This window comes from Passer montanus, unplaced genomic scaffold, assembly GCF_014805655.1.
Source record: "Passer montanus isolate IOZ18808 unplaced genomic scaffold, ASM1480565v1 scaffold44, whole genome shotgun sequence".
NCBI lineage: Eukaryota > Metazoa > Chordata > Aves > Passeriformes > Passeridae > Passer > Passer montanus.
Genome location: NW_024369262.1, coordinates 1889239 through 1900653, shown reverse-complemented (window position 1 = coordinate 1900653; position 11415 = coordinate 1889239). Strand labels below are relative to the sequence as shown.

The following is an 11415-nucleotide window of genomic DNA, read 5'->3' as shown; positions in this document are numbered from 1 at the left end:
ATAATATAAGTTAATAATATAATATAATATAATATAATATAATATAATATAATATAATATAATATAATATAATATAATATATTCATTATATTATATATTATGATATATTATTAATAGAATAGGATAGGATAGGATAGAATGGAATAGAATAGAATAGAATTATTATATTGTTTCACTAGACATTAGAGATAATAATCTCACAGTTATCCACTGTGGGATTATGCTCTTTTTTGACCCATAATAGAATAGAATTATTATATTGTTTCACTAGACATTAGAGATAATAATTTCAGTTATCCACTGTGGGATTCTGCTCTTTTTTGACCCACATATGGGGCAATTGAGAGGTGTTTTAAAAACTTTTATTCTGTTTTCTGTCTCATGTGAAGGGTGAGACAACATGTTATGTTATGATGTTATAATTAATTATATAATCATATTATAATATATAATTAATATATAATATAAAGTTATGCTACAATATGATGTTATAATTCATGCTATGACAATCAAAATCACACTATTGTTTAATTACATTATAAGCTTAATTACATTATAATTACATATAAATATTATAAAGTTATTATTACATCATAAGTTTCTTGGCCTATCAGCTTTAGCCACACCATGCTGTAAGTGCCTTAAACCAATCATCTAAAATTACCCCTCGTGGGTGCCACTACAATGCATCATTCACAGTTCTATTTCTCCAAAGTATCCAGTCTGATTTGCAAGGCCATCCTTTAAAACTTGTTTCCAGTTCTATTTCTCTCCCAGCAATGTCTGCTCTGTTTTATGGCATTTCTAAGTCAGTACTTTTTATCTCCAAATCTGCATACAGATGCACATGTGAGCTTTCTTTGAGAATTCTCCACAAATCCATTTCCCACATCTCCCCCTCTCTCTTGAACAGAAAAACTTCTCTGGTGTCCTTGTCATCATTTGCTGTGCACAGTGAAGTACACAAGGTACATTACTAACATTGTCGTTATAACAATTAATGTATATAAAATCTGCTATGAAACTTTCAAAATTCTCTGCAAATCCATTTCCCACAATGCACATTATCCATTATTACATTACTAACATTGTCACTACAACAATTAATGTATATAAAATCTTCTATGAAACTTTCAAAATTCTCTACAAATCCACTTCCCACAATGCACATTACCCATGGTTATTCCCTGTGCAATGGCTCCTTCTGCTGCCTATTTTTCCTCTTTTTAACCCAGACTTTGCCCAGGGCTGGGTCTGGCCTGGTGAAAACAGTCAGGAGTGAAAAAGAGCAAAAAACGTGCAGAAGGAAAACTGCACAGTGTAAAAGGGAGGGGAACTGCCATATGTTCCTGTGCTGCCTAAAGACAGCTCCACAAAAGGGAAAGGGAAATGTCTTTCACGAGGAAAAATAGCATGAAAGACTAATTTGGGAAAGAAGATGAGTGGTAGGAAACAAGCAGGCAGGAAATATTTCAGTTCCAGATTCCAGCACCACGTAGGGACACAGAGCCAGGCTCTCTGCACAACATTCACGTTCCCCTGCCTCAAAACTCAAGATTTTCACTGTCTTTTCTTATCTAAACTTTATTCACCTTCTCCACAGTGTCACCTCCCTTTACATCAGAGCACCCAGACCAAGTGATAACTGCTTTTCAAAGTGATGTGTTAAAGGAACTGTTCCTCTTTTCCAGATGAGCAGGACAAGGAATATGATCATTTAACTGATCCTCTACAATCTGAGAAGTTCAAACGGTTTTGCTTCTTTCTCTTCCTTCAATTTGCCTTTTTTTGACAGCCTCAAAGTAGCCACAGTGAAGAAAATTAATTCTGTCACAAGTGTCTCCTGAAATACTAAAATAGTAAATGTGGTATTTATACCACATATATGTACTCCAAAGCTGAAAATCTCAGCCTTTTCCTGCCTCAGATGTCAACTTTTCACCCTTAGTTACTGACTTGTGGATCCAGAACAAGCTGGACCTCCAGCCCAAAGCTTTCTACCACGAAAAAAAAAAAATAGGGAAATAAAACCTCAATTTCCTTTGGGAAAATATCCCCCTGGACACACCTGTATTACACAAAAGCAGTTTTTTACAACAATCCGTTTTTTATTCCCAGTGTCAGAAAAGAACACAATGACCTGGTTCTGCCCATGGGAGCAGGATGGAGGAGAGGGAAAGTATTTCACAGCAGAGATACAACACCCACAGCTGAGATGACCTTCAGCAGGAAGAAATAATGTCTAAATCTTGGTGTGTTTATTAAAAACGGTGCCTTCCTTGCTCTGGGCACTCACAGAGACATGTGGCTGTGCTGGAGGCCAAGCAGCTATTCCTGAGGGCAGGCATTTGAAGGGCATTCCATGATAAGGCTGCTGCTGGAGTGGAGCTTGCTCTGAGCACAGGGCTGAACCCACCTCAGAAATTCAAGTTTTGTTTTAAAAAGCTCCCTCCAATTAAGCCCTCACTGGCTCCAGGAGGCAGAAGTCAAGTCCACTCCTGCAATACTCAAAGCTGTGAACTCTCATTTTAAACCACTTCCTTCCCTTTATCAAACAAAGTTAGCAAAGTAATATTTAGAAAATTCATCTACAAGGATCATTGTTTGCAGCAAACTTGGAAGAGGAAAGAGAAATAATTCTGATGTTTTTTGTGAACTTCAGCAGCAGCAGGAGTAAGCTGGAGCTACAGGGCTAACTCTGAAAAGCAAATTTCTTTGCTATTAGGAGAATCTCATGACTTGAATGTTCACCTGCACCTAAAACTGGAGGTATGGTTAATTTTCAAAACAATGGCATGAGTAATACTTTACATTTATGGAAAATCTTTTCCCCAGCAGCTGTAAAGCTCCTCATGAGCACTGATTAACAAATCACAACTAAATATACACCTCACAGAGAACAAAGATAACAGGCTGAGTTTATTAACGCAGATATTCACTGCACCCAAACTAAGATTCAAGGGCCTGATTTTTAATCAATATCCTAAAATATCACTGAACCAAGAAGCCCTGAACTGATCACTGGCTCAATTTTCTGGGCAATCTGGACCCAAAATTAGCTCTGGAGGAACAGGGACTGAATTCAGGTCTTTCAACAGCTGTGAGCATCAACTTCTCTTTGGCAGCAAGCTCTCAAGCTGCAAATTTTAACTGTGGGCTTTGCTTTCTTGCTGCAAAGGCTGGGTTCTGAACACAAGGGCTAACACTGAACAGCTTGCTTAGATTAGATTAAAAATGTAAGGGGAAACACTTCTTTACATTTAGGTCCTGCTTTAGCACAAAATATAACCTGGGTGGGACACACCAGGTCAATATTTAAATTTTGTAGTAATCCCAATCTGCCGGGAAGAGTAAGAAAAACTTGTCTTTGACAGTTTTTGATCTGTGGTCTACACAAAGTTTATTTGAAACTAAAATAACCCCAAAACATGCAGGTAAAACCTCACAACATATTCCCTGAACAGCTGCTTGCAGGGATGCTTTTAGTCTTGCCTGTTCTGAGGCTTGAAGCAGCAGCTTTCCCTGTTTCAAAGAAAAGGAGGAAAAACTGTGTAGATCCATCGCAGCTTGGGAATTCCCGTGTTTCCATCACCCTGCGCCTGCTTCCTACACCTGGGAAGGGCCCCAGGAGCTGTGTGTGTGTGTCAGCACCTCGGGCACACAGAAATGCCGATCCCTGCAGCCCAAAACTTGCGGGATGTGCCTCTCTGTGCGCCCTGGAACCAGGAGAGGGGTACAGACCCCAGCTCCCTTGGGAACGTGGAATCACCAGCCGTGACTCCCACGGGGATGCCGTGAGTGTCGGGATGTGCAGAAGCTGTCGGGATGTGCAGCCCAGCCCCGGGGGACGCGGGTTTCGGGCAGCCCAGCCCCGGGGGACGCGGGTTTGGGGCAGCCCAGCCCGGGGGACGCGGGTTTGGGGCAGCCCAGCCCCGGGGACGCGGGTTTGGGGCAGCCCAGCCCGGGGGACGCGGGTTTCGGGCAGCCCAGCCCGGGGGACGGGGGTTTCGGGCAGCCCAGCCCGGGGGACGCGGGTTTCGGGCTGTGCACGCTGTCAGATCCGCCGCTGCCTGCGCACCCTGTTGCTCGCACGAGTTGCGATGCGGAGCGGCCGCACGCCCGGAGCCTGCAGGGACAGCTCGGTGCGAGCCCCCCGTATTTAAACACGGGCACACACGAGTGCAGGGCGGCTGGGCGCCCCGAGGCTCCGGTTCCATGCGGGGCTGAGGCGGCGGGCACGGAACGGCGCTCGCTGCCCCCGAGCCCGGGCACCGGCGGCCGCCCCGTCCCGGCGGGCCAGCGCCGCGGCCACGCTCCCACCCAGGGGCGGAGGGAAGGAAGGGGCCGGCCCTGCGGCCCGTGACCTTGAGGGACACCCCGCCGCCTCGCACTCCCCGCCCCGGGCCCGGCCGCTGCCCCGCCAGCGGGGCGCCATTTCCAGCCTGCCAAGGGGACGCTCTGCGCGGCGGGGCGCCGGGGTGGCTCGGGCGGCGGCGGCTCCGCGCGCAGCTTGCCCCGGCGGCCCCCGTCCCGCCCGCCTCGCCCCCTCAGGGCTCACCTGAGGGTCAGCCCGGCGCCGGGCTGCAGGCGCGGCACGGCGGGCGCTCCCGCCAGGCTCCCCCGCAGCAGCACTCGCGCCGCCATCTTGCTCCCGCCGCCTCCCTCCTGGGCCGGGGGCTGCGGCCACGCCCCCTGGCGGGCAGCGCCGCTTGCGCATGCGCGGCCGTGGCGGCCCCCGGGACCCCCTCACGGCCCCTCAGCTGAGGGGACTCGGTTTGGGGGCACCAAGTCGGCTTTAGGGGGACCCTGCCCCGGTTTGGGGGCCGCTACTCTGATATTGGGGACCCAGATCTAGTTTTGGGGTCCCTCAGCCTCGGTTTGAGGGGACCAGGTCAGATTGAGGAGGACCCTGCCCCGGTTTAGGAACACCTAGTCAGACAGAGAGGGACCCCAGCCCCGGTTTGGGGGTATCTGGCTGCATTTGAGGGCACTCCAACCACAATGCTAGAGGATCCCCAGCCTGGTTCAGGGGTACCCAAGCCCCGGTTTCAGGAAGGACCCCCTTGGATTTAGCAAGGCCCCAAGCCCCGGTTTTGAGAGACTCCAGCCCCAGTTTGGGGGACCCTGGGCCCAGTTTGGGGCCCCGCAGTCAGATTTAGGGGGACCCCAGCCCCAGTTTTGGGAATCCCAGCCCTGGTTTTAGGGGACCCAGTTGGATTTAGGGACCCCAGCCCCTGTTTGTTGCTCTCCCAGTACATTTTTCACTCGCTGGCAGCTGAAGGGTTTTCCACACGCTGCTCTGCTGTATTCAGAGATATTTTGGCTGAGGAGGAGGTGTGTGCTGGCATCAATCCTTAAATCACTTCAAATTAAGGGTAAAGTGGTAATTAGGGTAATAATTAAAGGGCAGTTCTAAAAGCAACAAGCCAACAAACACAGAAAGCAGTCAGTGACTAATCCTTATCATTCCACATAACACCTATAATGATTCTATCTTGGCCCTATAAACTTTCCCTTCCCATTTTATGATTTTTCTATCAGCACTTTCCGAGAGTAATCCAGAAGATAACACAAATGATGTGCTTTAACATTACAAAAGTACAATCTGTTTAAAACAATTTAACCTACAATTGCCATCACTCTATTAAATAACACAGTCTGATATGTAATTTGGTTTTAGTCACATTTTGATCTGACAGCATGGCAAGTTGTTGTGCAAGCCTCCCAGAGCCTACACTGGAAAAATTATAACCTTCTGTGATGAATCAATCTTATAGGAAAAAATATGGCATTTTCACAGCTACTCAAGGGGAATTACAAGACAAGAACATATTAATTCCCCTAATTAGATGTAGATGCAATCTATTAAGCAAACAGGAAACCTTTTCTATTTTTTATAATTATCTAGTTATTAGAACACTTATTTCCCATATATTGAGGGTCAAGTTCTGCTTGGCTACAACTTCAGTGCATTTCCTACAGCCCAGGACCAAATTCCACCCTGTTTAACCAAGTTCTCCCAATCTCTGCTTGGATGAAGTTTCACATTTTGCATTCACCTGGGCAGGAATCAGAGCTCAGGTTTTTCCTTTCCTTTGATCAGCCAGCTCCAGTTCCTGAGGAATTTACATAAACCCAAACCTCTGCCACAAACAACAAGAAAAACCCTACAGCCACATGTCTGAGGCAATTCCTCAACCTCAGAGCCCGTGCCCACAGAATTTTACACAGAGACTTTTCAGTGCAAGTTTCTCAACATCCCACATGAACACTGGCATTCAAAGAGCAGCATTTTTTGCTTTGAAGCACCAAAGGAAGTTTAAGTTTCTCATTCTTGCTGTCCCAAATAATTTGGTGAGTTCAGTCAGGCCTTTTAGGCAGCCACAACTGATTTTGTGCAGGAAGTTAAAGGGCAAATGATCTTTAATAATCTGACAACAGCAGAAAACACAACTGGAAGCTACTCAATTGCTTAAAGTAAGATATTTTAGGTCAGAGAATAAGATTTTAGATCTTGTTTTGCTTCTGACACTTCGGAAAGGATTTCTCACAGCTCTCATATCCCACTCTCCCCTCCCACACCTACAAATTTTGAGGCAGATGCCCTTTTAGATCCAAAGTCAGAACATGAGGCTGCTGCAACAGCTGCAGGCTCTCAGCTTGCTGCATGCCCTGGGGGAGAGGACACGAGATCCCCAGGCTGTACCAGGATAAAGTCATCTTTCATCACTAACTGCTCTGGCCTTCACTCCACATTAAAGCACACAGCAAACCAGCCCCTCTAGCTCCCCAAAATGTGTTATTTTAATTAGCTTTTCTGTTGAGACTAAATCTAATCACTTTAGGCTTTGTATTCCCATCAGCTCAGTGAGATCCAGCTCTGCCAGGATGAAATCCTGCCCTTGGTCAGGGGACAGAGCCAACCACACTAAGCTGCCCAAAGCTTTCATTCTCACCTCTCTGCCACTGTAAAGGCAAAGGGCTGTGTTTTTGTTAGGTTGGAAGTCAGAAGGCACTGTAAGAGGAAATAAGGACACAAGCAGGCAGCTGGTTTTAAAATTCTACACTTCCTTTCAAAAGCTTTAATAGCATCATTTCCAGTAACCCTACAAACCACAAAAGACTGCCTGAAATACAGAACAACCAAATAATATAATGACCCTCCCACCAAAATTAAACATCACACAGCTGTAGTCTTGTCTTAACACAGAGAGGTCATTCCAGGAGGGCAGCTGCCTTTGGGAACTGTCACTGGGGCAAAACTACTGGCAACAAAATGAAGTGTGAACACTAAACTTGCATTTTTCTCTGCATTTTCATTCAAAGCTCCAGGTGCCCATCAACCTGCAACATCTCTTTGCATAAGCAACTACATGTACTATTTATTTTGACTACAAATTTCACTGAAACATTTAACATATCACAGCAGGGCCTCAAACATCCCTGACAGGGAGACACAAAAGCTGGAAGCCCTCTGCTTAAAATATTTCCCCCCCTATTTGTCTGTTGAACAAACTTTAAGTTCCTGAAGTTTCTCACTTAGATAGGTGGTATCTGCCTCGGTGAGGTTTTCTGAATCTGACAGGTTTTCCAGGAATCTGGTTCCTGCACAGGGCTTTCCTGTGATGGGATCTATGACATTGCCAACCTTGAACACAATTTCAGCCAGTTCGTGTTTCACGTGTTTGCTCCTTCGCTCGGGCAGAGCTTTCAGAAGAACAATGTCTCCAACAACACACTGCTGCAGGGGGTCGTGGGCAAAATAGGTTTTTCTTTTGTTAAAGAACTGTAAAAGGAACAAAAACAAAACAAAAAAAAGAAATCTTGGTATTATATTTCAAAGTTACGTGATGGATAAATATATAATTAATATCAAATAAATAAATTTCATTCAAGTTTTATGGATGTTTTAAAGTGAGATTCAGTTTGGATCATGAAGAGAAATACAACTGTGCACTCCACAGGTTCTCCACAGACAGCACAGCACTGCCCTTCCCAATCTCTTGCCAGGATAGCGTTGCCAACTGAGCCTGGAGGAAAGCAGATGGGGAAGAAAAAGCTCTGAAATCTGTATTTCAAAGCTTTTTATGTGAGAGTTTTTTTGCTGAAATATTTTTTTTTTTCACATAAAAAGTTTGGGGATTTTTTTTCTTATTAGAACAGCAGAATTCAGAGTCCTTTATTAAATAAATTAGGTTAAGAAATAAAGGTTCTTCTACTGGATAAAATATTGACATGGGCTCCACAAGACCCATTTTCCAATCCTGACTCTATACTTAACCTTTTGGTTACCAAAATCAACTTATTCTACCTCCATGTAGCACTGTTTCCCTATTTAAAATGGAGAAAATACAATTTTTAACCTTCCTGCTTGAAGTGCGTCTATAAGGGCTAAATCCAAGATCACAGAAACGTTACAATTATACATAAAGAAAAAAAGCCATAAAATTTATTGTACAAGTGACTAGTAAACTGTCAAGTCTCCCAAGCATGCTCCACATGGACATGAAAAATTAAATCTAAGTGTGAAACAACAAAAGCTTACCTTCCCAAAAAGATCAAATGAAGTGCATTAACAAGGCACTTCAAAGAAATACATTTAGCAGGTAATTTGTAAGTCCTCACCACTCACTGCTTTTCATCCTTTGCAGTCATCCCCACAGCCACATCCTTAAGGAGTTTGATTTGTAAAGAGTCATCAAAACTTTTAAGAGTTGAATCAGCAGAACATTTCTCCACAAAATACAAAAGGCAGCAGGCAGGAGAAGCTGTTCACTGGTGTTACCTTCAGCAAGTAGGGATCCAGCACGAGCCTGGTCACTCTCACTTTGGCAGTTTTCTGCATTTTGGTCCCAATCACTTTCCCCACTATCCATTTTGCATGGACAGCTCCACGTGGCACAGACATTGTTCAGTTATGGTCATGCAGTACCTGGCAGCAAGAAAAGCAGATGTGTTACTGTAACAAAGCAAAAAACATCAACGCTTTCTGATCAATACCACAACTTCCCTTATTTCAGACTCACAGCTTCATTAGGTCTTTTTGTTGGAAGAACAGTTCAAAACTCCATTTATTGCACTAATTCAGCCCTTTTGACAATACAGAAGGGATGCCACTGTGTCCCTGCTATCAGAAGAAGTTCCTTCAGGACAGCAGGAAAACTGGACAGAACAGCATGAGGAGGAGACCTTACCCCACAAAAAGAGTGATCCCAACTGTCATTAATACAATAGAGAGAAGTGTAGCCGTGGAAATGATTCATTGAATAATGAATTACACGCACTCCAGCAGCTGTTTTGGCTGGAAACCTGTTCATCAGAACAGAGTGCACCCAAACAAGGGAGCAGCCTACAGCTTTTGTTCAAAGTCCTTTCCTCCTGTGCCTCTCATTATCAGCTGATGGAACCTAAGGAAGGTAATGAGCTTCTCAAGCCAGAAATGACACATCAAAGAGCTGTCTGATCCATAGTACATGGGTTTGTTTTGAGTTCTTTCCTGCAAGTAAATTATATTCCATTCCCTTATTTGGTTTAATTAGGGAGAGCTTTCTGTACCACTCTTGCAAAAGTCAGGGGAAAAACCAACAGAAGACTCCAATCAATGCAAAACTAAAGGGGATTAATGACCATTTTCTCTCCCACTCAGATCCGCTGTTAAGCACAACCAACACCTGTGAACTCTCGGTGCCCCCCAGTTTGTAAGACACTCGCTTTGATGTCCCAACACATCAAAAGCAGACTTTAGGGATGCAGGGGCACAGCCACAGGATGAAAGGCCTCAGCAAACACTCGGGGGCCGCTTTTCCCCCGCCCGGCTCAGCTGTGGGCGCTCAGGGCTGGAAGGAACCAGCGTGGGGCCCCTCCTGCACCCCACGGCTAAACACCCCACGCAGCCAGGCGTGTGCAGCACGGGCAACACCCGCCGAGCACCGGCAGGCAGCGAGAAAAGAAGAAATGGAAGAGCCGGAGCCCTCGGCCCCCCCCAGCGCGGCTCCCCACAGCGCCAGGCCCTGCCCCGGCGCCTCCGCGCCGCAGCGCCGCGGGGCTCAGCCGGGCGGGTCACGCAGCACCCAGAGCCAGCCGCGGCACGGGGGGACCCGCAGAGGCGAGCCGGGACCCCGGGCAGCCCCGTCCCCTCTCACCGCCGCCGCCGCCGCGCCTCGGGGGCCTCACAGAGCCGGGCCCGGAACGGGCGGCGCCCAGCACGGAAGCGCCGCGCGGCGGGAAGGGGCGGGGCCCGGGCGGGCAGAGGGGCGGGGCTTCCCGGCCCTATTTAAAGGCGCAGGCGGCCGCCGCCCCCTCAGAGGCGGTGAGGGAGGTACGAGTGTGGGTTTGTGGGTGGCGGAATTGGTTAAAGTTAGGAAAGATCTCTAAGAGCTCTTTAAAGATCCTTAAAGATGATAGAGGGCAAGCCTTAAGAGGAATGGCTGAGGTCACTTCATTTGTTCAGCTTTGAGAAGATGAGACAGGTCACACCTTATTGTGGCCCTCAGTATTCTCATGAGGGAGAGGTGGAGCAGGTTCTGATCCTTTCTGTCTCATCTGTGACAAGGCTTGAGGAGCTGGCTGGAGCTGAGTCAGGGCAGGTTTATGTTGGATATCAGGGGAAGGTTTTTCACCCAGGGCATGGTGGAGCACTGGAACAGGCTTGTTGGTGCAGTGGTTATGGCACCAAACCTGACAGAGCTCAAGAACTCTGATATGTGGTGGGGTTCTGGAACGTTCTGTGCGCTGTCAGGAGTCGCACTCGATATTCCTGATGAGTCGCTTCCATCTCAGGATATTCTGATTCTTTCACTGTGAAGTCCAACTGTATCCAGCACTGCCACCATAACCCCAAACCGCATCACCCAGCACCCAATCTGGACATTTCGAGGGATGGTAACCCCACCATGGCAACCTGTTCCCATGCCTGACCACCGAAACAGTGAAAACACTTTTCCTAATATCTCATCTGAATCTCCCATCTCAGTTTAAAGCTGTTTTTTTCTTGTCTTCTCACTGCAAGCAGAACAGACTAACCCTACCTCACCACAGCCTCCCCTCTGGTAATTTTGGGGAGGGATGAGGTTCCTCCCTGAGCCTCCTCTTCCAAACAAATGCAGGCTGTGGGTGCTGGGGGACCCCTTTACATGGAATTTTGGGGATGGAGCTGACTCTCAGTACAGCCCCTTTGAGGTTTCTGCACATCAACACGTGCTGTGCTCTTCCCCTTGCTGATAAGTGATGGATGTGAGACAAATCTTGAAGGTTTTCCATATAAATCTGGAATAATTATAGTAGATATGGAGTGAGAGCTGGCCTGTCCTTGCTATCCCTAACCTGGGTATATATCCATAACCTGGCAGATAATCAGTTTCTATAAATCTCTGTATAAAAGGGAGAGTTAGCAAAAAAACCCCAAACTACTTAGAA

General features: G+C 46.5%; 2 protein-coding genes across 3 annotated transcripts in view; both read right to left on the bottom strand.

The window, feature by feature from the left end:
• Positions 1 to 4711, bottom strand: part of NIPSNAP2 (nipsnap homolog 2) — a 14926-nt gene extending 10215 nt beyond the window's left edge. The window contains exons 1-2 of one of the 2 annotated variants that reach the window (XM_039720429.1): positions 4559 to 4677; positions 3493 to 3522 (exon numbers count right to left, since the gene is read on the bottom strand). In XM_039720429.1, coding sequence (XP_039576363.1) covers positions 3493 to 3522; positions 4559 to 4644 — 116 coding nt within the window. In that variant the 5' untranslated portion in view covers positions 4645 to 4677. Of the gene's footprint in view, positions 1 to 3492; positions 3523 to 4558 lie in introns of both variants that reach the window. The other variant, XM_039720431.1, reaches the window with a different exon arrangement.
• Positions 4712 to 7048: 2337 nt separating this feature from the next.
• Positions 7049 to 10236, bottom strand: MRPS17 (mitochondrial ribosomal protein S17). The gene is made up of 3 exons (XM_039720432.1): positions 10143 to 10236; positions 8786 to 8932; positions 7049 to 7786 (listed from the first exon to the last, which is right to left on the bottom strand). The coding sequence occupies exons 2-3, from the start codon at positions 8906 to 8908 to the stop codon at positions 7496 to 7498; spliced, it is 414 nt and encodes a 137-aa protein (XP_039576366.1). The 5' UTR covers positions 8909 to 8932; positions 10143 to 10236; the 3' UTR covers positions 7049 to 7495.
• Between the last annotated feature and the right edge of the window lie 1179 nt (positions 10237 to 11415).